The 24,275-nt window shown below is 52.6% G+C and overlaps 10 protein-coding genes across 10 annotated transcripts; 3 read left to right on the top strand and 7 right to left on the bottom strand.

Moving 5' to 3' along the window:
* Window positions 1–184: 184 nt before the first annotated feature.
* Window positions 185–1,639, bottom strand: M436DRAFT_68038 (uncharacterized protein; the record flags this gene model as incomplete). The annotated part of the gene is made up of 1 exon (XM_013567302.1): window positions 185–1,639. One exon carries the CDS (start codon window positions 1,637–1,639, stop codon window positions 185–187), a length of 1,455 nt encoding a protein of 484 aa, XP_013422756.1.
* Window positions 1,640–2,163: 524 nt separating this feature from the next.
* Window positions 2,164–2,964, top strand: M436DRAFT_58145 (S-adenosyl-L-methionine-dependent methyltransferase; the record flags this gene model as incomplete). Its single annotated transcript, XM_013567270.1, has 1 exon — window positions 2,164–2,964. One exon carries the CDS (start codon window positions 2,164–2,166, stop codon window positions 2,962–2,964), a length of 801 nt encoding a protein of 266 aa, XP_013422724.1.
* Window positions 2,965–3,064: 100 nt separating this feature from the next.
* M436DRAFT_58121 (glutathione S-transferase) lies at window positions 3,065–3,805 on the bottom strand (the record flags this gene model as incomplete). Its single annotated transcript, XM_013567264.1, has 1 exon — window positions 3,065–3,805. The coding sequence occupies one exon, from the start codon at window positions 3,803–3,805 to the stop codon at window positions 3,065–3,067; it is 741 nt and encodes a 246-aa protein (XP_013422718.1).
* An 894-nt stretch (window positions 3,806–4,699) lies between these two features.
* M436DRAFT_68035 (uncharacterized protein) lies at window positions 4,700–5,480 on the bottom strand (the record flags this gene model as incomplete). Its single annotated transcript, XM_013567301.1, has 2 exons — window positions 4,700–4,950; window positions 5,006–5,480. The coding sequence occupies 2 exons, from the start codon at window positions 5,478–5,480 to the stop codon at window positions 4,700–4,702; spliced, it is 726 nt and encodes a 241-aa protein (XP_013422755.1).
* Window positions 5,481–7,078: 1,598 nt separating this feature from the next.
* Window positions 7,079–9,954, top strand: M436DRAFT_28974 (uncharacterized protein; the record flags this gene model as incomplete). The annotated part of the gene is made up of 3 exons (XM_013567245.1): window positions 7,079–7,101; window positions 7,155–8,401; window positions 8,447–9,954. Coding segments are annotated over 3 exons (2,778 nt in total), but the record flags the coding sequence as incomplete, so codon positions are not given.
* Window positions 9,955–13,535: 3,581 nt separating this feature from the next.
* M436DRAFT_86291 (uncharacterized protein) lies at window positions 13,536–14,514 on the bottom strand (the record flags this gene model as incomplete). The annotated part of the gene is made up of 2 exons (XM_013567319.1): window positions 13,536–14,211; window positions 14,411–14,514. 2 exons carry the CDS (start codon window positions 14,512–14,514, stop codon window positions 13,536–13,538), a joined length of 780 nt encoding a protein of 259 aa, XP_013422773.1.
* A 717-nt stretch (window positions 14,515–15,231) lies between these two features.
* M436DRAFT_86290 (U6 snRNA-associated Sm-like protein LSm7) lies at window positions 15,232–15,922 on the bottom strand (the record flags this gene model as incomplete). Its single annotated transcript, XM_013567318.1, has 3 exons — window positions 15,232–15,377; window positions 15,499–15,570; window positions 15,706–15,922. The coding sequence occupies 3 exons, from the start codon at window positions 15,920–15,922 to the stop codon at window positions 15,232–15,234; spliced, it is 435 nt and encodes a 144-aa protein (XP_013422772.1).
* Window positions 15,923–16,796: 874 nt separating this feature from the next.
* Window positions 16,797–18,856, top strand: M436DRAFT_58227 (uncharacterized protein; the record flags this gene model as incomplete). Its single annotated transcript, XM_013567285.1, has 2 exons — window positions 16,797–16,836; window positions 16,884–18,856. The coding sequence occupies 2 exons, from the start codon at window positions 16,797–16,799 to the stop codon at window positions 18,854–18,856; spliced, it is 2,013 nt and encodes a 670-aa protein (XP_013422739.1).
* Window positions 18,857–20,098: 1,242 nt separating this feature from the next.
* M436DRAFT_58167 (uncharacterized protein) lies at window positions 20,099–21,865 on the bottom strand (the record flags this gene model as incomplete). The annotated part of the gene is made up of 3 exons (XM_013567275.1): window positions 20,099–20,931; window positions 21,187–21,597; window positions 21,649–21,865. Coding segments are annotated over 3 exons (1,461 nt in total), but the record flags the coding sequence as incomplete, so codon positions are not given.
* Window positions 21,866–22,167: 302 nt separating this feature from the next.
* Window positions 22,168–23,866, bottom strand: M436DRAFT_76813 (uncharacterized protein; the record flags this gene model as incomplete). The annotated part of the gene is made up of 4 exons (XM_013567317.1): window positions 22,168–22,257; window positions 22,310–23,317; window positions 23,370–23,813; window positions 23,864–23,866. 4 exons carry the CDS (start codon window positions 23,864–23,866, stop codon window positions 22,168–22,170), a joined length of 1,545 nt encoding a protein of 514 aa, XP_013422771.1.
* Between the last annotated feature and the right edge of the window lie 409 nt (window positions 23,867–24,275).

Raw genomic sequence — 24,275 nt, 5'->3', positions numbered from 1 at the left:
ATAAGTCCCCGATCCCGAATTCACTGTACCTTTTCACAGCGAGCATTGCGCTCCAAAGCTTCGCAGGAGACAGGAGTGTAGGTAACCGGGAGCTACGAAATTTAGCACACGGAAAGGTTGTTGGTTTACGAATCCTTGTGTACTTCCAAGGATGTTGTGTTGATTGATAGCAAAACCCCATCCATCACGCCGTTTCCGTCGATGCTAATTGCTCCAAGATGATGGTCACCCGCATAAACAGATTTTTGACATCTGCGGGCCTTATGATGCCTCGGGTCTGGACCAAACCATCGCCTTTATCCAACTTCTTATACAGCATGACAATCTGACATGCTGAAAAGATCCCATTCCCGGTGGATGCCGTATCGAGCCCAAGAACACTTTCCGCTCTTCCCAAGAGATAGAAAATAGAGCTGCAGATCAATGTGCCTTGTATGCCAGCACCAGTCAAGACTAGACCATTGTATCTCAGGCCAGGAATAGGTTTCACAGGGGTGGTTGCTATGCGCTCGGCTGCATTTGTGAGATGTTGAAGGAAAAGTTCGAAGAATGAGAGAATGCGGCAGTACACATCCATTATACTCGAGACGAGGGGAGTTGGAAGTTTCTCGTTAGGCTCGAGTAGAGGCTCCGATGTGTTGACTAGACTTGCCACTATCTGTAAAAGTTGCTCCGTAGATGCCATGACGTACTCGACCAACGAGAAGGTTCCAATGAACACAGGACCGTGTCTCTGTATAAGATGACTGAGATCAAGTCGTGATCTGTGAGGTCTCACTATGTTGCTACGGAGCTGTAGACCTTGAACCATGCTGAGAAGTGTGATCGTGGAGTCATTTCTTCCAATTTTGCTAGAAGCATCCGCTGGGATGGATGAGAATTGGTTTTCGTGAATGTAGTAAGTAGGCGGTCTGCCTATGCCGAATGGTAGAGGATGACTCCTCTTGCTGATTAGAGGGTACTTCGAGGTCCGATCAGGAGTGATCCAGGGATCTGAAGTCATCCAAGGGCGCGAGTTGCAAGACAAGACTTGATTCATGAAGTCTGATAAGCTCAATGTGGGATGGTTTCCAGGCCTGCAATTCCTGTTGAATTCCGCTGTAGAGCAGGCAGCATCCGCACCGCAATGAGAATCTGGAGTTGTTTCTTGGAAATTGTGACTACTAGGGGCATAATACGGTGTGTTGCCATACCATATATCGTTCATGGTAGCAGGCCATTCCCCAGATACCAGATCCGGCATCATTGGCATGCGTGTAGACACACGTGCTCGAGAATCGAGGAGATGCTGAGAAACTCCATCGGTTCCCATGTGAGCTTGAGCAGGCTTTGCGAAACTCTCTGAAAAATTTTCCACATGTTGTACTGATACAACCCCATTCGCAGGAGTTCCATGAGCCTCTAGATCAGTAGACGCTTTTTGGCGTTTGCTTGCAGAACGACAACCAGACGCGGAAGCTGGATCCAGCGCCTTCCGTTTGGGCCGTCCTACTTTCCTCTGCTGTCCAGTATCGCACTCTATACTGGCAAGAGCACATCGTACACATTTCAGATCATCAGCTTGTATCCGTCGACATTTTGTTTTACTCTTCCTGCAAGCCTCGCACGAAAGCCGTCGCTGTGATGGGTGAACTTCCATCTCTTGCTTCGCCGGATCAAACAGCTCAGATGAGAGGTACGGAGTCAGCAATCCGGAAATCCACGGCGAAGTGCTGCACAGCTCCCAAAATGTGAAGGAAAGCCTCCGAGGAGGGTTTTAGGAAGCATATGTTATGATCCGTATACGAATACGAGCGTGTCCTAGGGCTGGAGGCGCATACCAACGCTCCGACGGAGCTTCGGAGGGTTTTTGAAGAAGGCCAGAGCTCCGCGCGAGTTCCAGAGCGCAATGGTGGAAGTAATAGTACATATAAGGAAGAAAGTCATCATCGCTGTGACATGCGTTATCAATGTCAAAGAAGCACTTGCTATCTCCTTTCCTACTCCGCAGCTGTGTGTTTCGCCGTCCTCACTGGATTCTGCGAAATTACACAACAGGTCAGCCAAAAGTAATATCTCCACGCCGTCAGAGCCGCGTCAAAGCATATGCCATGCAAAAAGCGATGACAAAGCAATAATGCCGACATCATGTCAACACTTGCTGACTGGAAACTGCAGCTAAACATGGTCATCCTTGGGAAACCTCTTCAACAATCCACAGAAGCCCAGACTGAGCAATGGGATGCACTGTGGCGACAAAAATCCACACCCTGGGATCGCTCCGCCCCAAACCCTGCACTAATCGACGCGCTGAACGACAAAAGCGACATACTCGGTTCGTCCACTCAGAGCGGGGAGACGCGCCGCAAGAAAGCGCTTATCCCTGGCTGCGGTCGCGGGTACGATGTCCTGCTCTTCGCCAGCCACGGCTATGACGCTTACGGACTGGATATCTCTCAAACAGCTGTTGAGGCTTGTCGAGAGCTGGATGCAGAGCAAGGCAAGGACGACGCGAGATACCCCATCAAAGATACGACAACCAGTCGAGGTTCAAGAAACTTCCTTGTCGCGGACTTCTTCAACGATGATCTGTCCTCTCACACAAATGGTGCGGGCTTCGATGTAATCTACGATTTCACCTTTCTGTGCGCCATACCACCAGAACTACGCCCTCAATGGGCAAAGCGGATGAGCGAGCTTCTAGCACCAAATGGAAGTCTGATCTGCCTCGAATTCCCATTGGCAAAACCACCAAAGGCAGGCGGGCCGCCGCATGGTCTGAGTAGCGAGCTATACATGCAGCTCTTCAAGCAACCTGGCAGAGAGGTCAGCTATGCAGAGGACGGACACATTGCATCTGATGAGCGCTCTCTTGACCAAGTATCTGGTCTTGTGCGAGTTGCTCACTGGTCGCCAGCACGCACGCATGACCTTGGCAACGGGACGGATATGATGTCCATCTGGAAGCATGCGAAGAGTATCTAGTATTGTGTACAAGTTCTCGTTGCCACCTATTTTTATCGATGCCCCATTACGGCTTTTGCAAAGTTCACGAAATACAACATTGCCCTATTCATTTGTACATCTAGAACATCTTGCCATACTTGTCATCGGTGCCCTCCTTGACCGCCTCTCTATCCTTGATTCTGTTAACCCAAGCATGTAAACTCGGGAACGCATCCATCTCCTCCTTGGTAAAGCCTCCGAATTCCCACTTCGCAACCCAAGGCCAAACTCCGATATCCGCAATGCTGTATCTCCCCTTGCCGTTGCCTGCCAAATACTCTCTAGCATTTCCATCACTGTTCTTGCCGGAGAGATGAAGTTCAAACACACCAAAGATACGCAGACTTTCATTGTGGAAACGCTCGATAGCTTGAGGATTCTTTTCCTTTGAAAATTTGCTGAACCAGATTAATTGGCCTTGAATCGGTTGACCGGAGCCATGCCAGAAGAACAGCCATTGAATCATTTGCGCGCGCTCGAGTGGGTCTGAGAAGCTGAGTTCGTGATCTCTGTCGTACTTTTCGACGAGGTATAGCATTTCGGCTGTTGTTTCCATGACGGGAACAGGATGGCTATTGTCTGTGTTGTCTACCAGAGTTGGGATTTTGCCATTGGGGTTCAAGCGAAGGAACCAGTCTTGCTTTTGGGTGCCTTCAAAAAGCTTGATGGGGGTGAATGTGAATCTAGTACCGTAGAGGAGGGCCAGTTCGTGGAGTACAATCTGCACTTTCTGGCCATTGGGCGTGTTGAAGGTCAACAGATGGAGTCCATCGGCCTGGGAGACCTCGGATGGGGTGGAGTCGATGTAAAGGCCAGACATGTTCCGATTGATTATCGAAGTGAATTTGTGTCAAGTGAACGAAGGAGCAATGAAGTGCTGGACATCGTGTACTTATATTACCTTTACCAAGGCGTTGTTATCCCCACAGTGCCATATAGCCGATGCGGTGAAAGCATCATCACGAGATGCCCACAGGAATTGATCAGCTAGGTTTCGGCCGCAGGTGATGGACATCTCGAGCGGAGGTAGAGGAAACACATATCATATGCCGAGGCCAGTAATGCCAAACCTGACTATCAAGCACCTTTCACCAACACTTTGCCTGTATTGGTAGGTCGACGGACCTTGATTACCAAGGAGTTTGAAGAATGCGTTCAACCCTGATTGGTGCAGGTGCCGGCGTTGCAAACAATGAAAATCACGCCGTCCGCACCTTCCTAGAGAACAAAAAATCCAAATTCTTCGTACAGTTTCTGTTGCTGAACAACCAGCGATCGATCGCTAACCAAAACACATCGCACAAAACAGACAAAACAATGATTCCGCTGAGGCTCGAACTCAGGACCGCCTGTGTGTTAGACAGAAGTGATAACCAACTACACCACAGAACCAATTGATGACTAAAATTCCGGTAGCACTCAACACGTTGTCGCACATTGCAGCACCTCCTTTGAGCAACATCGCTGGAGAGCTTGACGAGATCAGACAGATGTATAACAGTATAGGCAACAGGATTGCGAGAAAAGGTTAGCAGAAACAAATATGAGCAATAGAAAATACCGTATTGGCAATTTGAGCAAAGTTTCTGAACGCCAGACCCAGCTCAAAACGAATGAGCGAACTCCATATCCCATATGTGTGTATACCTTGACCCAAATGCAATGCCCACCCCAAACGCCTCATTATATTCAATTTTTCGTGTCGGTGCCATCTTCAGTGAGCCGAGATCTCGAGATGACTGCGTTGTAGTGCTCTCGCCAGCTCTTCTTCGGTGAAGGGTGTGTGGTCGTGAGCAAAAGCAGCTGCTTGCTGCGCTTGTGATGGTGTTGACGTGGATGCTTCCGTTGTTTGTGCGAGCGGTGATGCCTTGGTGGGAGCTCTGACTCTGAACTCGGCGGTTTGACGGCGGGAGTAAACGGGACGATGCGGTTTGTCTTCTCTGGACTGAACCCGCGAGAGACCGACTGAGATTGACTATTAGCTAGATCCTCGCGATGGGTGCACAGTCGCTAAACATACCATTTGTGACATCGTCGTCGCCATCTGCTTCTATCTCTGTCGACAATGCAGGTGCAAGAGCTGCATGTCTCTCTCGCGGTACTTCCAGACTTTCGCGACCGCTCTTCACGCCTCCTGAAACACTATTCCTCCTGCTCATATTCATGCTGTTTCTCAAACTGCTTCTGCCTCCGAAACTCTTTCTGCTGATCAGACTCGCTCGTCGACTGGGCATTCTTGTGCCCATGGGACTGTATTCGCTCATAAAACTCTTTCTCCTCCAGGCTGATGCAAAACTGAAGGATTCGAGTTTCTCCTTGTGTTCTTTTTTGACCGGGGCACGGTACTTTGCTCGAGGCATTGTTTCCCCAGGCTTGTATACGTTTGACGGCCATCGTTCTCGGCTTCTGTTCGAGTCTGTCGTGGAGTCCTTGTGGATTGAAGAGTTGGGAGAGGCTTTTCGTAGGGCTTTCTTGATGCGCTCGCGGAACGCCATGGTCGTGTGGATTGTGTATGATGCGGAAGTCGCCGGATCGACGATTGAGGTGTGCGGTGGCCGAATATCAATGTACCACTTGCGTGGAGACAATAGGGATACACGGCTCCTCGTGTCAGAAACGTGGGATCACAAAGACCCTTTGTTCTGTTATGAAGGCGCAGGAGTTTGAACGGTCGGTTGGTCGCGGCTAATTTACGATTATGACGTGCGGCCCGTTGTGGTCGGCTTTGTTCGTTGTTTGGACAATGAAAGGTGAGTCTTGGGTTGATGAAAGGCGGTGATTGATTGAGGGCAATACGGTATGTATTCGAGATAGGGAAAAGAGGACAAGGAAGACAATTGACATGAGGAGGAACAAGAAAGTGCCGTCTCAAGGTGCGGGTGTAGGTTGCGGAGGACTTGCGTCTCTCCCCACTCTTTCGACACGGCGCACGGTTCTCAAAAGGCCCTGGTCGAGAACTACCGCCCGACGCTGCCTTCGGCGGTATTCGGCCTTACTTATGTAGAGGAGGGAAAGTGCGGAGGAGTATGGAGAAGGCTTGAATGACAGAAGGCTGAAGAATGTTTGCTCTGTGGTCGTCGGACTTGGAGGCCTCTCAAGAGATGATTACCCCCGAGATTGACATCAGCGACGATAGCGACGATCGATATGCAAAAGAAGCGTTCTCGAAGCCCATGCGTCTGGGGCAGGTCTCACTTCGAGGCCTGACGCCAGACGAACATGCATGCCAGGTTTTTGAATCATTGGGGGTGAGAACAGACGAACAACGAAAAGACACCCACTCTTACTTACCTTGCTTACTGTGCTTGTTCTTCTCGCGCACACACACAGACATCGTGTCCGGATGAATGTGGTTTCGACTTACCGGTAGATGCTCGTACACGAGCGTCGGCGTTTGAACAACAGATACCTGGGGTACCATCGTTGGTGAGGATGCTGCAGAGGAAGAGACGACCTTTCCAGACGGTGTTCTCACCCGCAGCCTGCCATGGATGGCTGAGTCGGCGAGTGGAATGCAGCGGACTCACGTGCGGCCTTTGGCCGTCCCAGCAACTGTTGCCAACATGAAGGAAACAAGACAGTCCAGCCACAGAGCAAACATGTCAAGCCATCGACGCCGCACGATAGCTCGGTAGATCAGTACCCCGCCGTCGACGCAAACTGACGATCGCCGCGTCACTGAGTCCTTGTTTCGCTCCCGCGTCTTGAGTAGTTCATCGACAGAAGAGTAATTTGGAGGCAGGAAATGGTGCTCGCTTCAGCCACAGACGCGGAATGTGGTTCGATCAAGCTTCTGTAGCGGAGCGGATTGGTCGCAGCAGTGATCGTGCAGGTTTCCAGCGCCCGTTTTCCTGCATGAAAGTGCCTTGAATCGCTGTGATGCAGAGCTCGAAGTGGAAGTTTCGACGACGTCATCCTCGTTGTGTCGTCCCTTCCTGTTTAAAGCAGGGCACTCGACCTGCCACCTTCCATTCTTGACCCATTCACACTCGCAGTTCATCCGAATTATAATCTTAACGACCGAGACCGTACTTGACGATACTACGAAACAACACATTCCCCCAGTGACGACCCATATCTAACGAACACCAACATGGAGAAGCTCAAGAAGATTTTGTAAGCTCTGTTCTGCCGCTGATCGCATACTAGTAGCTGACCTGTCTCCAAAGGTCTCCTGGACACAAGCAGGACGAAAACGTCATGTATAACGATACCAACTCCACCACCAGCTCCACTACCAGAGATGGCGCTGCTGCTACCCACCACGCTCCTGGATCCAGCACCCATGACACGGACCTTAGACAGAATGTCCTAGATCTTCAGAGCAACACCGGTTCCAGACCACCGATCTCGGAAAATGCCAGCACAGCAAGTATCCGATCAGGTGTCGTTGGAGCCGGTCAGGAGCCTCGCAACATTGAGGGTACAGGATTCACAGATTATGCCACCTCAGGCGGTTCGGGTGGTTTGGCCGCACCTCAGCAGACACTTCCTGTCAGAAGTGCCACCCCTGTTGGACAGGCCCGCCCCAGAGTCACTCAACAGGAGACCATGGACCCCAGTGGTTTCGTGAACAGCTCACATGCACACAGAGGTCTTGGCCATAACTACAACGGCGACCCCTGCTACGAGGCCCAAGAGGCGCCTGTTCCCGGATATATTCACCATCAGCACGGTCCCCACGGCACAGACATTGCCAACATGCTCGACCCTCACGTACCCGGTGAATTCCCTTCAGACAACGGTCTTGAATCTCACGAGCGTACAAGAGACGGCCGTTTGGAATCAAGCTTGACATCAGGCTCCCCAGGCCTTGGTTCCGGTGCCTACACAGCCGAGCAGCGCGCTTCTGCATTGCCTGGTCAAGGAAGCAGCACAACAGACTCAACTAGCGGCCACCACTACGGTAGAGACGCTGCACTCGGCGCTGGAGCTATTGGAGCCGCTGGAGCTGTTGGAATCGGTGCCCACCACCAGAACAACCTCACTGCCAAGGTCGAGGATCCTAACTACGATCCCCTGCTCGAGCAGCAGAGACAGGAACGCGAACGTGCTCTCGACGCTGCATTGCCTGGTAGCCAGAGATCGCAGCCAGACGCATACAACAACCGTAGCACCTCGGCTGTTGCGTCTCCGTCTACCACCGATCGCTCCTTCCCACTCAGCAGTCACCCCTCTGATACCACCGGCTCAAGAGACGTTCCATCCGACACATCCAGAGAGCATCACTTGGGTAGAGATGCCGCCCTTGTAGGCGGTGGACTTGGCGCTGCCGGTCTGGGTGGATCTTACAGACCTTCTCACGAGAATGAGGGTTACGATGATCAGCGCTTCGATCCCTCTGCCGCCTCTGGAGACAAAGCTACCCGTATTCCCAACCTGATGTACGGCAGCTCGAACAAGTCTACCCATGAAGGTCAGCGCACTGGCGGTCTTTCCGGCCAAGGCGTGAATGCAGCAGATACCGCCAGTGGTCATTCCTATGGTCGAGATGCCGCTCTGGCTGGCGGCGCTGGGGCAGCTGGGCTAGGTGTCTATGAAGCCCAACACCACTCTGGCGCATCATCAGGTCAGGGCGTGAACGCAGCCCAGACGGCTAGCGGCCAGTCCTACAATAGAGAGTCTTTGCCGGGCCATGGAGTCAACGCATCCGAGACCGCCAGTGGTCAGTCCTATGGCAAAGATGCTGCTCTGGCTGGCGGCGCCGGAGTTGCTGGTTCCCAAGTTCAGGGTTACAACCACGGCGGCCGCACTGAGACCGACCCTGCTTCCAAGACTGTTGGTCCTCACAAGAGCAACCTCATGAACGTTATCGACCCTCGCGTCCAGCCTGAGCCCGAGAAGATGAAGGACAGAACTACCGCTGGTCCTCACCAGAGCGACATGATGAACCGTGCTGATCCTCGTGTTGACTCTGATCTGTCCAAGCAGAATGAGCACCATTATGGCAGAGATGCTGCTCTGGCTGGGGGCGCTGGGGCGGCCGGCGTAGGTGCTTACGAGTTGAACAAGCACGAGCGCCCTACTGAGAACATTGGCAAATCTGCATTCGATCCGAGGTCGACGAACACTAGCAACGTGGTTGATCCGAACCATGACCCAATTCTTGAGCAGCAGAGAGTGGAGCGTCAACGTGCCTATGAAGCTGCCATGGCCAGTGGCACAGGTGGTGCAGGTGTCGCTTCTCACGAGCACGGCACCCATCACGGCACCAATCCTCAGAGCACTCTTGAGTCTCCATTCGCCTCCCGCTCTGCCAACACCGACCCTGCTCTGACACAACAACAATCAGGACACCATTATGGCAGAGACGCTGCTCTTGCTGGCGGTGCAGGTGCTCTCGGAGCAGGCGCGTATGAGCAGAGCAGACACCATGATGCTCCTGCAGGATCTGCCGTCGGAACCCCGATCTCCGATCCTCGCTCGACTAACACTGCTGGTGCTCACCAGAGCGAAATGATGAATCGCGCCGACCCTCGCGTCGACTCTGATTTGTCCAAGCAGAACGAGCACCACTTCGGCCGTGATGCAGCCCTCGTTGGAGGCGCAGGTGCGGCAGGCGCAGGTGCCTATGAGTACAGCAAGCACCATGGTAATGCTGCCGGAACCACCCACGGCAATACAACTGGCAACAATCTCAGTACTTCTACCTTCGATCCTCGCTCCACCAACACCGCCAACGTTGTCGCAGACCCTAATCACGATCCCGTGCTTGCACATCAAAGAGAAGAACGTCATCACCTCGGCCGTGACGCTGCTGTGGCCGGTGGCGCTGGCGCGGCAGGCTATGGCGCCTACGAGGCTCTTGATCCTAAGGAGCAAGAGAAGCTGGCCAGAAAACAAGCTCACGAGGCTGAGAAGGCACAGAAGGCCCAACAGCACCAGATGGACAAAGACCTGAAGCACCAGCAGAAGGAACGCGAGCACGAGATCGCCAAGCAGGAGAAGGCCGCTGCCAAAGACCGCGAGCACGAGCAGAAGAAGCTCGCCGCTGCTGCTGCTGCTGCCCACGAGAAGGAAGAAAAGAAGCACAAGCACGATCTCGAGAAGGCCGAGAAGCAACGTGAGAAGGAGGCCGACAGATCCGAGAAGGAAGCTGAGAAGGCTACCAGGGAGAACGAGCACCCGGAGAAGAAGAAGCACGGTCTTCTCGGCTTCCTCCACCGCGACAAGAAGCACGAGCCTGAGGAGGACTTGCGCCAACAGGGCCGTCTTCAGGAAGCAGACATTGCTGCTCACGAGCGTCACCAACGCGAACTTGAGGCTCGCGCTGCCGAAGGCTCTATTCCCGCTGCAGGAGCTAGCTTCGAGCCCTCGCTCGATGAGCAGAGAGAGCATTCTCTTGCTTCAGGTTCCGGCTATTCTGGCATTGAGGAGAAGGGACACCAGACTATTTCCACCGATGGCTCTGGCCGTCACCGTCTCCACAAGGACCCTCCTGCTAGCGTCTTGAGGGAGCGTGGTTCGGATGTTGATCACCACCCTTACGGCGACAGCCATGGAGCCAATGTTCGCATTGCTTGAGCGGTATTGATCAAGAGAGTAACGAGCGTTCAGCTGAAATTTTGAGGGTTTGACGATTCTTATAGTGTAATGAATTGCTTCAGATTATGATACAAGTTTTGTAACTGCATCACCCCTTCTCCTTGTGTGTGCCTACTCCCATTCGCACATGCTAATTCGAGCAGTCTCAGTCGCCTAGAACTCCACTTTGACTCCAAAGGAAAGGCAAAGGTTCTTTCACCTCAGCAACATGTATCTGATCGATTGGCACCTTCTGATGGCATGAGCTCGCCGGTTTCACCTCAGCAACACGCCTCTAGTGTTCAAGGAAGGAACTCAGTCAACTCACACTCAGGCGACAATGCAGATTCCTTTCCAGCATCACACCGTCGTACCCCTTCATCGAGAACGAACGCGTCGGCTTTGGACACTCTACGTTTACTCCAGTCCAAGCCATTTTCTACGTCATTTTCTAGTCGCTCCTCTACAGTATCCAAAGGCCTCGAAGAACCGAAAGACACTCGCTCTGTGATCGTTCCTGGGTGTGTTGTTGGTTCGAGTGCTTCTGATATCAAGAGAGGCGAGGACGCCCGCAGTTCTACGTTGCCGAAGCCACATTCTAGGCATGCGAAGCTAAGTAACTCTGCTTCAGATACTTTACGATCATTACAGGCATCTGCATTACCTAAGTCTGTTCTCGGTTCAGCCTTGTCCGCCTCTAAGCAGCACAAGGACGCTCGCTCGTACGCTTCTTCTAAGCCTGCCATTGCCCTAAAGTCCTCCGCCTCTAAGCAACACAAGGACGCTCGCTCGTACACTTCGTCTAGCTCCGCTCCTGTCTCTGGTTCTGTCCAAGGCTCTCACAACAAGCGATCGGCCCCTCTTGACTCCAGTCCGCGCCTTCCCCCTCTCCCTAAAAGAGCTAGGCCAAAGTACACATACGAACACATCTCAGTTGACAGCGGCGGCGGACGTGAGGTACCAGACTCGTGTGAACAGGAAGATGGAGAGCTCGACCACACACCGTCCGACGTACATGAACCTCAGATCCTCAAACTGTTCTCACGTCTGGCGTCCACCACCCCTCAACTACTAGGCACTCCTTCTGCTCGCTTTGTCTATCCTGCGCCTTCATGCCATGGCAAGACTTCGGACCACGCGTGTACCAGTGAGGAGTTCTACAAACACACGACCACTCACGCAGATAAATTCTACCGCTTGGCCCATTTCACGTGTGACTTTGGATGCCAGGCTGGTCTCGCGGATGAGTTTGCCCGCCAAAAGCACTTATCTGCAATGTCCAGATACACACGTTCCCCAGGACATGTGGCCTTTGCAGTTCTGACAGAGCCTTGTTGTCCGAGCCCAACTTCATCCTTCACTACAAGCGCATCCATGGCTTCGACTATCAGACAGTGACAGTCAGATGTGACATCTACGAAATGCCATTTGACCACATCGGTAGTCTATAGTATCACGTGGACGCTGGACGTGAGGATGCAGGTAAAAATGCACACTACAAGATGCTGTGTGCCAAAGTCACCTATAATGGTGTCATTTCTACTGAATGTTGAGGGAATCTGTCCGGTGCATCCAGATTGTTGCTTTCCATAGGGATTATTCATTCGATGGAACTATGTTAATACCCTGCCGACCCCGAGCTGAGGCAGCACAAACTGCAATGCAAAACTCAATCTGATATCAACCGGGCATGGGAGCTTTGCATTCGCAATGTATCGTTAGCAACGTCCTACGACACCCGTCTCACATCATCTCCACATCGGCTAGACAGATCAAGCTTCGGCGAGGCTTCGGTGTTGCATCGAGTTGTGACATCTTTCGACGTGCAATCTGCCAGCCATACCGATAAGCTAGATGAAGATGGTACTGAAGAGGACTCTGATGAAGAGCTTGTCGACAACGACGCCCCACCTCCTGAGGCGACCGCCACTGTTCACACAGACCCTCCAGACTACCCCCAGACGATCATAAGACACCAGACTGATATGGCGCTCCAAGACCAAATCGCCGCTCAGATCATCGACATCGCAGGATCAGGATATGCGACCTTCATCTGTCCTGTCTGCGGAGACTTATTTGACCATACGTTCCCTCTGTATCTGTTCTACCGCCATCTTAACGCTCCCGCTCATTGGGAATACTTCGCGTCGCGTGGTATCTTGTGTCGGTTTGATGGTGGGCGGGGTTTTCTAGATGGACACCACCGCTATATGCACTACAACAACGGCAGCTGCCCATCAATGCAGAAGCTAGCAGTCGAAGCGCCATACAAATGTACAACGAAAGCCACGCAATTATGCACCACTGATCGGACTCGAAACCTCACCCGTTTTACCCTCGCACACTGGATCAGATACCGTGGCAAGCAGCACTACAAGACGCGTAGCTCTTTCGATTGTGCTATATGCAAGTTGGGGTTTACCTCAGAAGCCATGCTCGTTGCGCATCTGCAGCAACCATATGGTTATAGCAAAACGGAAGATTCTAACGTTCATGCTACCAACAAGAAAGCGTGGTCTCCTTTGGCACGTTGACGATATCCACATCAACGCCTCTCCAGACTTCCACTTTCTACCTAACTTCGAGGAGATCAAGTCTGCGTTCGATGTGGCTACCCCTCGGAGGTCTCATGCCATATTCCAGTTTCGATTCTCTTCCTGGAGAAAGGACTTTCGTACTGCATACGCTGAGAGGGTTATGCGCATTGCCATCAGAGCGGCTACTGCGCTGCAAAAGAGCAACAACGTCGATCTCAAGTCATTTGCTGTTCTATCCTCACGGGGTTGTAAAGGGCGTCTGGTGCCATTCTTTGCAGCGGATCCTGCAACTGAGATGAGTCGAGTCGAAGCAAACCATCCCGCCACGGGCGCCCTCACACAGAGGCAGGTCATGGACTTGGCCGTTCGTGCTCGAACTGCCGCTCATGCAACACTGAACAATACGGATCAGTTGTTGTACGCCAAAATGCATGGCTGCCGACCACTGCTCGTCTCTATGGTCGTGAATGGAATATCGAGCAACTGGGTTCAACTGAGCGAGTTTGTCCGGCAATACCATGATCGATCTGGTCGGTTGGACGTTGTCGTTCGTATAAGGCTTGGTGAGAAGAAAACTGAATTCAGGAAGGAGTGAAAAGCCCAAATGTTGTCCTCACACCACCCCATGGCGACGTCGAGGGCGTTGTCCGCATCACGCGCTAGACTTGAAGTCTGACGAAGCCTTGATTCCCCTTCGCCAACGCCATCACTTGACAGTGTGATGACATCCGCAGCGTGGACGTGCTTCCACTTGCCTCCATTGTCAACGCCATCACTTGACAGAGTGATGACCTCTGCATCGCGGGCATTGCGAACAATATCTGCGCCCTTTCGCTTCGAGGAAGCAACGCCCAGCGGTTCCTTCTCTTTGCGATCATTGGCTGGTAGTTTGGCAGTGCGCAAGACATGGCGACGAGTGTGAGGCCGGGCGGTGGCTTCCGGTATCGAATAGGCAAATCTCACTGCGTCGACACGGACTGGCGCTTTGTGTTTCGATCGAGGAAACCTCAATGCTTCTTCCTCTTCCTCGTCATCATTGACCGGTAGCTTGCTGCTTTGCAAGATACGGCGGTTGTCGTAGTCGAGAGCTGGCGCTTTGTGTCCGGACCGAGGAAACTCCAATGCTTCTTCCTCTTCGTCGTTATTGCTTAGCAGCATTAAACCGCTGCAGATAGGTCAGTATCTTGCCCTCTTTATAGAGCGAGCGAACTAATAGTGACTGGTTAAGGTCCATCAGCGTAGTAGGAGTGTATATAGTAGATAAGCCTTTTTTAGGTCGTAGAGAGTAGGGATCGCAGTCTCTTTATCCGTCATCACTAACTCCTCAGAGAGCCTGTCGATTCCTGGCAGGGCGCGGACCAAACCTGACAGCTCCTCTCGGCTGAAGCTGGCCGATAGGCAGGGCATAGTATGCTCCGGTATACCAGATACGAACTGTTCCAACTGGCTCTTGTTCAGTGGATCCCATTCTGTGAACGACTGTACGATGAAGAGGAAAGTCGGCAAGCGATTGTATGATGAGGGACCGAAGAGCCGAATAGGGCTACACACCGACCAAGCAAGGAAGGCACATCAACCTAGTTGAAAGGAGCATCCTCAGCTTGATTCTCGAGTGACTGGAATCGTTCGTGTTAGCTCGCGCGATCAGAGAAATTCTCGAGCTGTCATCTACAGGTGATACTGGCAAAGACGGGAGGCGAAGTGGCAGTTGACGATACCATGCTTGGAATCAGCTTTGACCACTGAAGTTGATGCATGTCGTTACCGTGACAGAGGCTCCGAAGAAATCCAATAAGTGTCGCGCAAGACTACAACGGCATTGTAAACAGTTTTTGGCATTTTTTTTCTGGCATGACCTTTATGAATAGGCTGGGCATCTATCGAAGTGCTCTCTCTGGTCGCCTAGTGAAAAAAGGATGTTGGGGATTGACGGCGGTGAGAGAGACAGGGTGATACTCTCGACCAGCGAAATTTGTGGTCAGCGAGAGCAGAGAGCCCTCCATCTAGAGTCGAGTTGCGCCGTTCGACTGCTTTCCTGCGCGCAAACCTGCATTTCCCACCTATCTCTTGAATCTTTTTGTCCTTGCGCTGAGATTACTCTGGCGAGGACAAATGTATATGCTTCGTATGCGGACGTTTCTGTTGTAGCGTTTCGCTGTGCATGGTCTTTCGCTCGTTTGCGTACTTAGATGGTAGCAGCGCCTTCTTCCTCGGCTTGCACAAAGGGATTTGCGATTTCCTCGCTGCCGTCAAGAGGGGAGATGAGGACAAGGAGAGTTCCGCGGGCGACCAGAAGACCGAGGGGTCGGGAGGAGGTGTTGCCTTCGTCATCTTTACTTCAATTAGCTCTGGTTTGGCTCTTGTATAGTAATTAAAGTGGTGGAGATGGTTTGTAAGACGGTGAGAAGAGCAAGAGGTGGAGGTGTTGAGGGATCGAGAGGTTGTCGCATACCTCTTGTGATTTCTTTGACGTCGTCGAGGACGAGGTTCATGAGTTGATCGTAGCCCTTGAGTGTTCCGGTGACTGTGATTTGACATATATCAGCATTTCTGTTGCTTCGCTCCCCATACGCATGCGCCCAAGTCTGCATTTATGAATGCGCCAGCCACACCCCCCCATCTTCCTCTTTCTCGCCGCAAGGACAAAAGACAGACTCACCCTCTCTTCCTCCACTGAATTTGACCTGGATCTCCTTGTCCATGTACTTGTTCAAATCCAGGATATTCTCCTTCTTTGGGCGGGGTGTTTCCGAGTCGTTGTTATGCGATGAGTTGTTGTTGTTGTGAGCACCGCCGCGGTTGCCTCCTCTTCCTCCACGGTTTCCACCGCGGTTTCCTCCTCGGTTGCCACCTCTGAATTGACCACGTTCTGACATTGTTGTTTGTGGTGTGTGAGATGTGTTGCGCGAGAGGTAGAAATCTGACGTATTCAGCTGTGCTTGGATGGCGGAGTCTGAGCTCGGCGGAGAAGCGCACGCAGCGGGGAGGAGCCAGAGGGGAGGAGAAAGCGGTGGGCGAGTGACGATGGCGCGGTGCGGGTCAGTGCGCCTTGGGAGTTCCGCTCAGCGATGCAGGTGGGATGCGTCTTTTTGTGACGTGCCGTGATAGCCTGAAAATGAATTTGGAGGCGCAAATAGGCGTTTGGACGAGCATGGTCACTGGTCAAGCGTCACTGGCAAACTGCCACCGATAGAGCTTGTCTCTTCGCTTCATGTACGCGTGTCAGATTAGGTTCGCAGATGATGTTGTTGGCTCGCTCTATCAGGCTTTGGTTTTATTCCCGAGAGGAGCACCTTCCTCTTAGGACGTTTTACACCGCTCCGCCGGCATGCGAGGGTGGCAGGAGGACTACGCGGCCGGTGACGAATGCTCAGCTACATGCTGGGCCCAGACTGAGACAGGCTTGCTTTCAGGAGGCTGTCCCTGCCATATAGCAGACAGTACCCGGGTCCCAGTGAATGGCAGACGGGAGAGAGCAGTGGTCAGACTGCCGAGCTTCCTGGCCGACCATCAAGCTGCCAAGGCCCAGTCAGAGGCTTCGAAATAGACAGCGTGATGAGTGTTGGCGGCATTGGCGGCAGCGACACACCAATCCACCCGACCGGCCAACAAGTCGTCTTCGTCCATCAACCACGCGCAGACCAGAGTGACAAGTTGTCGTCGCTGCTGTGTGAGTACCTTCGACCACACGCCAGCGTCCACCGCTACCTGCCTCCCACCGCGCACCACCCACCGCCGTCCGCGCTGACAATGTCCGAAGCCGCTCCGCCCACCGACTCCCGCCAGACGAGTATGTCCACCATCACCCACCACGCCCAAGCGACTAATATGATGCAGTCAACCCTGCGGCAAAGCGCAAGAGAAGTCCTTCGCTGCCTCAATACCAGCAACAAGGAGTCACGCCCCAGAACAAGGCTCCCAAGACGAACAATGTAAGCAGCCAGCTACAGATCAACTATATCGCCAGACAATGTATCGACGACCTCCCCTTCGTCTCGAAAGAAGACACCCTTCCTGGTATGCTGGAGACGCTTTCGTCATACACACAGGTTCTGGATCGCCATGAGTCGCTGGCCAGCAATCTCGGAGCTCGTCCGCTCGGCCCAATCCTGATCAAACGCTTTGAACGCTGTTTCGATGCGCCTCCGCGAGTCATCGCCTCGCATTCGCACGCAAGAGAGTCAGACCTCCCTCAGGTCACCTGGCTGGATGTCGTCCACTTTGCCCAGGCCCACCCGTCACAGTTCACCCTGTCGACCTTTAGCGAGGGCCGCCGTGTGTGCCAGTTCTACTACCCTCAGAGGCAGGTGCGCGTGCAGATCTCCGAGGAAGACTACCTCTTCATCAACAGTGGAAGATGCCAGGATCTGATCCCACCGCTCCCCATCTGGGAAGATGAAGAGAAAGAGGTAGCCACATGCGAGCTCGTCGAGAAGGCCTTGAGAGACGTGACTGCCGCTGCCGATTCAGTCGCTGCTCGTACTCGTCAACTGGCTCATCGTCTCAAGGGGAGAAGGATGGCCATTCTCGAACGCAGGTCTGCCGAGGAGTCGCACAACCACCAAGTGCAGCAGCAAGCTCTACACCCGTCGTTTGTCTCGGTCAACAACACGCCCAACCAGCAGCCACCCATGAAGCAGCCTCAACAGCAGCCGCCCATGTCTCCCGAGAAAGTCGATCCTGCTTTGCACATCCGCAACGACCTGCTCAAGCACTTCCAATCTCTGCCTAAACAAGTTCCTCAACAACCAGACAACCGCCGTGTCTCGTCCATCCCACAACAACCACAATCGCCTCCTTTCCAAACGCCGCAAAGTTTCAATCACCACCCTCGACCAGCCCTCGAATCGACATCCACTTCAGTCTCTCCCGTCCCCACCACCGCCGTCGCCCTCGCAGCAGCCGCCGCCGCAGCCCAAGCATCCCACTACTCTCGCGACGAATCACCTCAATCCCAACCGCGTCACAACTTTTCCAAACCTCTGCCGCCATCGCAAGAAGTCTCGCAACCCTACCGCGCAATCTGCCAATCCCACATGGAGAGCCTGCCCCGGGGTTCACGCATCATGCCACCCTGCGACCGCTGCAGACGCCTGAAAATGGATTGTCTCAAGAACCTATCTTCCTGTGGTGGATGCACGAAAAAGCACGCTCGATGCCACTGGAAAGACGTTTCTCGACAAGAAGTACAAGGATTAGAAGGCTTTGACGATGCAGAAAGATTGGCGAATGAATATGCAAATGGCAGCAGAAGATTCAGTGCCGAGTACGCTCCCAGCGACACCAGTATGGATGTTGATGCCAGAAGCCCTTTTGATTACCCTTCTCACACTGCGGCTTCCACGCCTGGAGGCTTAGGCAATGTCGCGAACTTTGTTGCGCGCCCAGCAGCTGCGTACCCCGAGGTTCCGCAGCAGCAGCAACCTTATCCACCCCCTCAACCGCCTTCCCAGCCTCAACCCTATGAAGACGGTTATCGCAGTCAAAGCACTGTCTCTGTTGCCCAGCGCCCACCACCTTTCCCTGAAGATTTGACTCAACAACAACAACAGCAGCAGCAACAGCAACAAGATCGTACAATGGATTTGCTGCGCGTCCTCAGCAACCACGATAACGGCGCTTCAGCCTCTCCTGCTGCTGCCACTACGACCAACGTCGATCAACAAAACAGAAACAACGGTGCTTTCAGGTCGAGTTTTACTGCCGAAGCTACGCCTGCCACTGTGAGTCTGGGGGCAACGAACGGACAGACTGCAGCTCAGCCGCAAGAACAGACCAATGGTGGTGGCGACCAAGGCCAAAGAGTCTAGAATGCTCGGTTGACGCGAATGGTGGATGCAGGTGAAAGAAACACAGACAAGGAATCTTACGAGGAAAGACATCGCAGACGAACACGGAGATCCATGCAACAGTATCCGTCTTCTCCTGAATTGGGTGAAGGATCCGGGGGGAAAGAACAGCAGGAAGTTCATGTCCATCTGAGACGAGGGAAAGGAAAGGATTCGAGAGTCTAAGGGGTGATGTCATTCGTGTTGCCTGAACGCAGGAGTGACGGGAGTGAGATCAGTTTTGGACATTGTTTCTGAAGCATTTGCTACGCTACCTGAAGTTTTCGTTTGTCTCATCGTTATAGCGTTTGGAAGTATTGGATTAGCGAGTTACCAAGATACACCGAATGACAGATTAGCGAAAGCATCAAATCAGTATCAAAAAAGAAGTCTCGATCAAATCACCTTCGACTTTTGCATAATCGAGTAATCCCTTACAAAAATTGCTCAACCAAACACCATACTCTCCTCGTCCTCGTCTCCATCGCTCTCCTCCACCGACAACCCCCTCTCACCACTTCTATACCCTTCCAAGTCAAGAATCTTCCATTGACTTTTGCTCTTCTCCACAACAACGCAATTCCTCCGTTTCTTTCTGCCGTTGGCGACTAGATATTTCGGCGTCCAGTCTTGTTCAAACACATGCGCTACGTGACCTGCCTCGAAAAGCTCTTCCATGCTGCGCCAATGGTTTTGAATATCAACACCAGAAGGACAGTGATAAGGCAGACAGAGCAAGTAGTTCTCTCCTTCATGACAGAACAGACACAAGTAAGTTTCGTCGTCGAGGAACTTCAGCGCCGAGATGGATGAAGGCGTGGGGGAAGAAGACGGTAAAATGATTTGTCGCCATCCATTTACCATTCCTCCATCGGGCTGCATGGTTTGATACCACAGTGCCAACTCGCAGACTTCTGTGACAGGTTGATATGTAGGTTGTGCAGGGGCACCGATGACATAGGTGGTGAACACGCCGGGGGAGGGTTCCAGCATGCGTATGTCGAGGTAGGGGAGTATGGAGGGTGTGACTTTAGTTCGGCATCCAATGTCTTGAGTTGTGGGTCTGGAGCTCTGGTGCCAGAGAGAAATATGGTAATGGGCGGATTTGCAGACGGCGTTGAGGTGCGAACTCCAGAGATGGAGTGAGAGTAGAGGTTCAGTGTCTGGATCAGGAGGGTTGGACCTGGAGTTATGGATGCAAGTGATGAGGTCTTTGGTTGCTGGCTTGGTTTGATCATCAACCGAGGGTGTAGAGAAGACTATGGCCTTCAGTCGACTTTTGGTCAATCCACCTTCGAGGTACGCGAGTGTGTTGGGGAGATCGAGCTGTGGCGTTTCTCGCTCGGCCATGTCTTTTGCACTGAGTGACTCTGGATCTGCGGCTGCGAGATCAATTTGGTGCCGTAGCCATCGCGAGAATGCACGGAACTGGCGCTGCTCGGTGCCTAGTACCTGTACTGTCTCGTGAACGAGTAGTTGGAGAGATGATAGGGTTGAGAGGATAGAAGTGAAAACATCTGGCGATACGTTGAAGTGTGTCGTGTTGGAATAGTATCGAGCCAGACCTCGTAGATTTGTTGCGACCACAGCACTCCGTTCAAGCACCGGAAGCAGGTTTGTATGTAGGATCTTGGAGAGTTCGTTGTAAAGTGTTGTCATGGCGTGATCCCAGCGTTTGTGACCGCGCTCAGCTAGCTCATCCCGTAGCCATTCCAGAATCGTCGGTGTGAAATGTCCAGTCATGGCGAGGTGATACAAGTTGTCTTCCAAAACTCCCTCACCCTTTTCCTCCAACGTCTCGTTCACATTCTCCATGAACCGAGAGGGAAGATTAGTGTGGGTCGTCCAATCGCTTTTGGCCGACACAATGCTGCATGATATGTACCCGCACAAGTCACGAAGCTGTGCTGTTCGCGAAATGATGAGGTGCAGATGTGACCCCCCAGATGACATGAGTGGTATGTCGAACAGAGTAATGTGTAGGTTCTTGAGGCCTTGATCGTCTCCTTCCAGTGTCTCATCATCACGATCTGCTCGCAAGATAGCGTGATGCTTTGCTCGAGGATGTGATGTATACATGACAGGTACAAGAGAGTGTGGTGTATCATCATCCTCATCCATAGGCCACATGATACCCTCACCGGGAAAGGCAGGTGTGTATTTGATCTCGAGAATGTCATCTACAGTGACTCGATTTCTACCACCTGCATGTCCGACAAACATGACATCGGCCACCAATCGATCTTTTCTCTGCATGGAATCAAAGTAATCGTCTAGGGCTACTTGCGTAGCAAACATGTCGTACTTTCCACTAGCAGTATGTCGAGTCGGGATCGGACTGAGACGAGGGAGTATCGACTCGACATCAAGGAAAGCCAGTTGACGAGGCAGGTCTTTGAGCAAAGCTTCTTGTCCTTGCGTCTCAACATCGTCCTCATCGTCCGCGAGTGATGTCTCATCAGGGTCGAGTCCAAGGCGACTCCATAGATCATTGATCATAGATTGATCTAGCGCAGGCTTCGAAGGCTTCTTTGACTCGATGCTCTCTCGTGTCGATACTGTGCCCCAACCTAGACAGGTAATTTCGCCCCGTGCGACCTTTGACTTCGGATTTGCAGCATCGATACTGAACGGATCATCACCACCATGTCGGATGATCTTTCCAGTTTCTCCAGAGACGATATCCACGAAACCAGTATTGAGAGCTACAGCCAAGCATTTGCCTGTGATTGTGTCAATCGCGGCACAGGCATGGATGATTCATAGAGACCAACCATCACGGATCCACTCGAGACCAACGGCGACTGTGGATGGACTCTTTCGTTTGACAACAAAAGCGCGTTGGCCGCCAATGCGGTAGACTTCGATTACTTCATCTTGTGTGACAACCGCAAGCAGATCCGTCCGAGGACAATAGGCGAGAAGATGAGGTTTGATGGTGTAAGACAGTGCCTTCTCTGATTGCAACGGGAGGCGACACTCGTCAGCCATTTTCATCAATCACTCGAATGCACATTCGTGAAATTTTGAGGAGGGTCGAGAATGCAAAAGTCGATGTCGATGGTTGCTGGGAAATGGTTGTTTACTCCCCAAAGTCCATTGTCTTGGCGGCTTGAGATGGCAGTCGCGATACGCACAACATCACGTTTGGAAAAGAGGCCATGCGGTCGTAGACATGGGTAGTCACAAAAACAGTCAAGATGGTAGAAATGATGTTGACGTTCTGGGATCATAGCCAATACATGTTCGCTTTTCGTGACACAACTTAATTACGCCTAACAGAACACACACCCTTACACGACCATGTATCCATCTGCCACAGATTTGATATCCTTTGAGAAAGAAATGTCCTGGCCCATATTCAAAAGAGTCACCGATGAAACCTGGATAGCTGTTATGAAAAAGAGGACAGAGAGCAGATAGGATGAAACTTACATCGACCTCAACATATGGCCTGGTCTTTGCGAAACTGACGCTCATGGGGAAGAACTCGGCCTCGCTCTCCGCCTGAGCCTCGAACTCGAAGCTGCCGTTGGCATTGGTGTCATCCACGTCACCGATAGTCCAGTCGATGCTGTCGCCAGAAACCTCATACACAGCATCAAAGCTGGAAACAGACGGCTCGCTCGTTTGGTATGGTATCGAAACGGTAACATCGTTGAGAGCATCTCCCCCAGTCAGTTCGTATTCGAGGGTGATGTTGTATGTGCCAGAGCCAGTCTCGTTCACCCAGGCAGTAAAGGTGATGGGAGGGTCGCTGATATCTTCAGCCTTTGCAGCCAGTCTCCAGCGCATGACACCAATTGCGTTGTTTGCCGGGAATCCTTTTGACGTGTCTGAAAGCTGGATGATCTTGTCGTTCTTGAAGACGGCCTTGTCAACCTTGGGATGGGAGTTGAGCTGTGCGCCACGAGTGTCACCCAATGCGAGGGCGAGTTGAACTTGTGTAAGGGAAGGATCGGTGATGCGAAGTTGGAGATCGCCCTTGACTTCGAATGACTCCAGAGATCCTTCGCGACTGAGCTTGGCTGAGATGGTTTCGGCGACGGTAATGTGAAGACCCTCGCGATCTGAGGAGGAGGCAGCGGGAGCCGCAGCTTGAACGGGAGCGCTAACAGCAGGAGCTGACGGCACGAGCGGAGCCTCTGCTTCTGGACCAAGATCGCCACGGACTTGCTCGAACATGGATGTCGTCTTTGTCTTCTTTCCGAGCTGCATACCCTTAGCCCGGGCAGGGAGAGACTTTTGGAAGGACTTGTTCTTCTCGGCGTTGTAAGAGTCGTAGGTATCGGTGACTGCGGGTTGAGTAGGCGGAGGCGTGTAGGTGGGGTATGAGGGAGCGCTGGGCATGTTGGAGCGGCCGGAACGAGTGGCTTCTTTGCGCTGCATCTCGAGTTGCTTGGCCTTTCTCTTGCGCTCCTCGGTGGCTTCGAGCTCCTTGTTCTACAGGAAGTGTAAGTATGTGATGTTCTGTACAGCGACTCGCGCGGCGTACTCTTGAGATGATGTCCTGGATGCGCTCCTCGTGCGATTCCATGTCCAGGAAGGTCTTGATCTGGCTCAGGGTGAGGTTCTCGCGGTAGCCCAGAGTAACCAACTCATCAAAGGCGCTCAGAAGCTCAAAGGCATTGCGCAGAATCTCGCGCTCGTCCAGACTTCTGCAGATGCTGGTAACGACTTGGGCGAAGAGGTGTAGCGAGTCGATGTCCTGGAGAATGTTGGACTGACGGTTGGTGATGAGGACCATGTATAGCTCGTCCAGGGGCTGATAGACAAAGCGGACATTGTCTTGCTCGACGGTAGTGTGCTGGGTACCGCTGTCGGTGAGCTTGGGTAGAGAAGCGAGAAGGCCTTCGATTCTCGATCGCTGCATCTCACGGAACTGGCGAGACAGGACGGCCTTGCCGCCGCGCGTGCAGATGGATGCTGCCAAAACAACCTATACCATTGCGTTAGCAGGGTCTAGATACACGAGATAGTTACAATTACCATTGTGTCGGCAGAAGAGTAGGACAGGTGCGAGAGTGAAGACTCCAGACAGAAAGTAGGCAGGTTATGGTATAGCTCGTTGTTACTCGGACCTTAGTTGTCCTCTCCTGGAACTTCCCCACGCTTTGTGGCTCCTGCCTGGCTGGCGGCCATTTGTTGGTCCTCTTCTCAGCCAAGCCTCCGCCCCGCTCCGCTCGCACTCGCGCTTGCACTTTGGCGTTGTCCGTTTTCGTCCTTCCAACTTCTGCTGCCTGACTGCGACTTCTTCTTTACAGCCAACTTTGCGCAACTCATCTCAACAGCGACCCGTAAATTTCGTCTGTACTAGACACGTTGACAATACTGTCTGAGGTGTCAATACTGTCTCTCAAGTGCTGCAAAGGTCTGCCGCCTTCCAAGACGCTGCGCATGT

This window comes from Aureobasidium namibiae (assembly GCF_000721765.1).
Source record: "Aureobasidium namibiae CBS 147.97 unplaced genomic scaffold scaffold_27, whole genome shotgun sequence".
NCBI lineage: Eukaryota > Fungi > Ascomycota > Dothideomycetes > Dothideales > Saccotheciaceae > Aureobasidium > Aureobasidium namibiae.
This window is presented reverse-complemented; position numbering and strand designations above follow the sequence as displayed.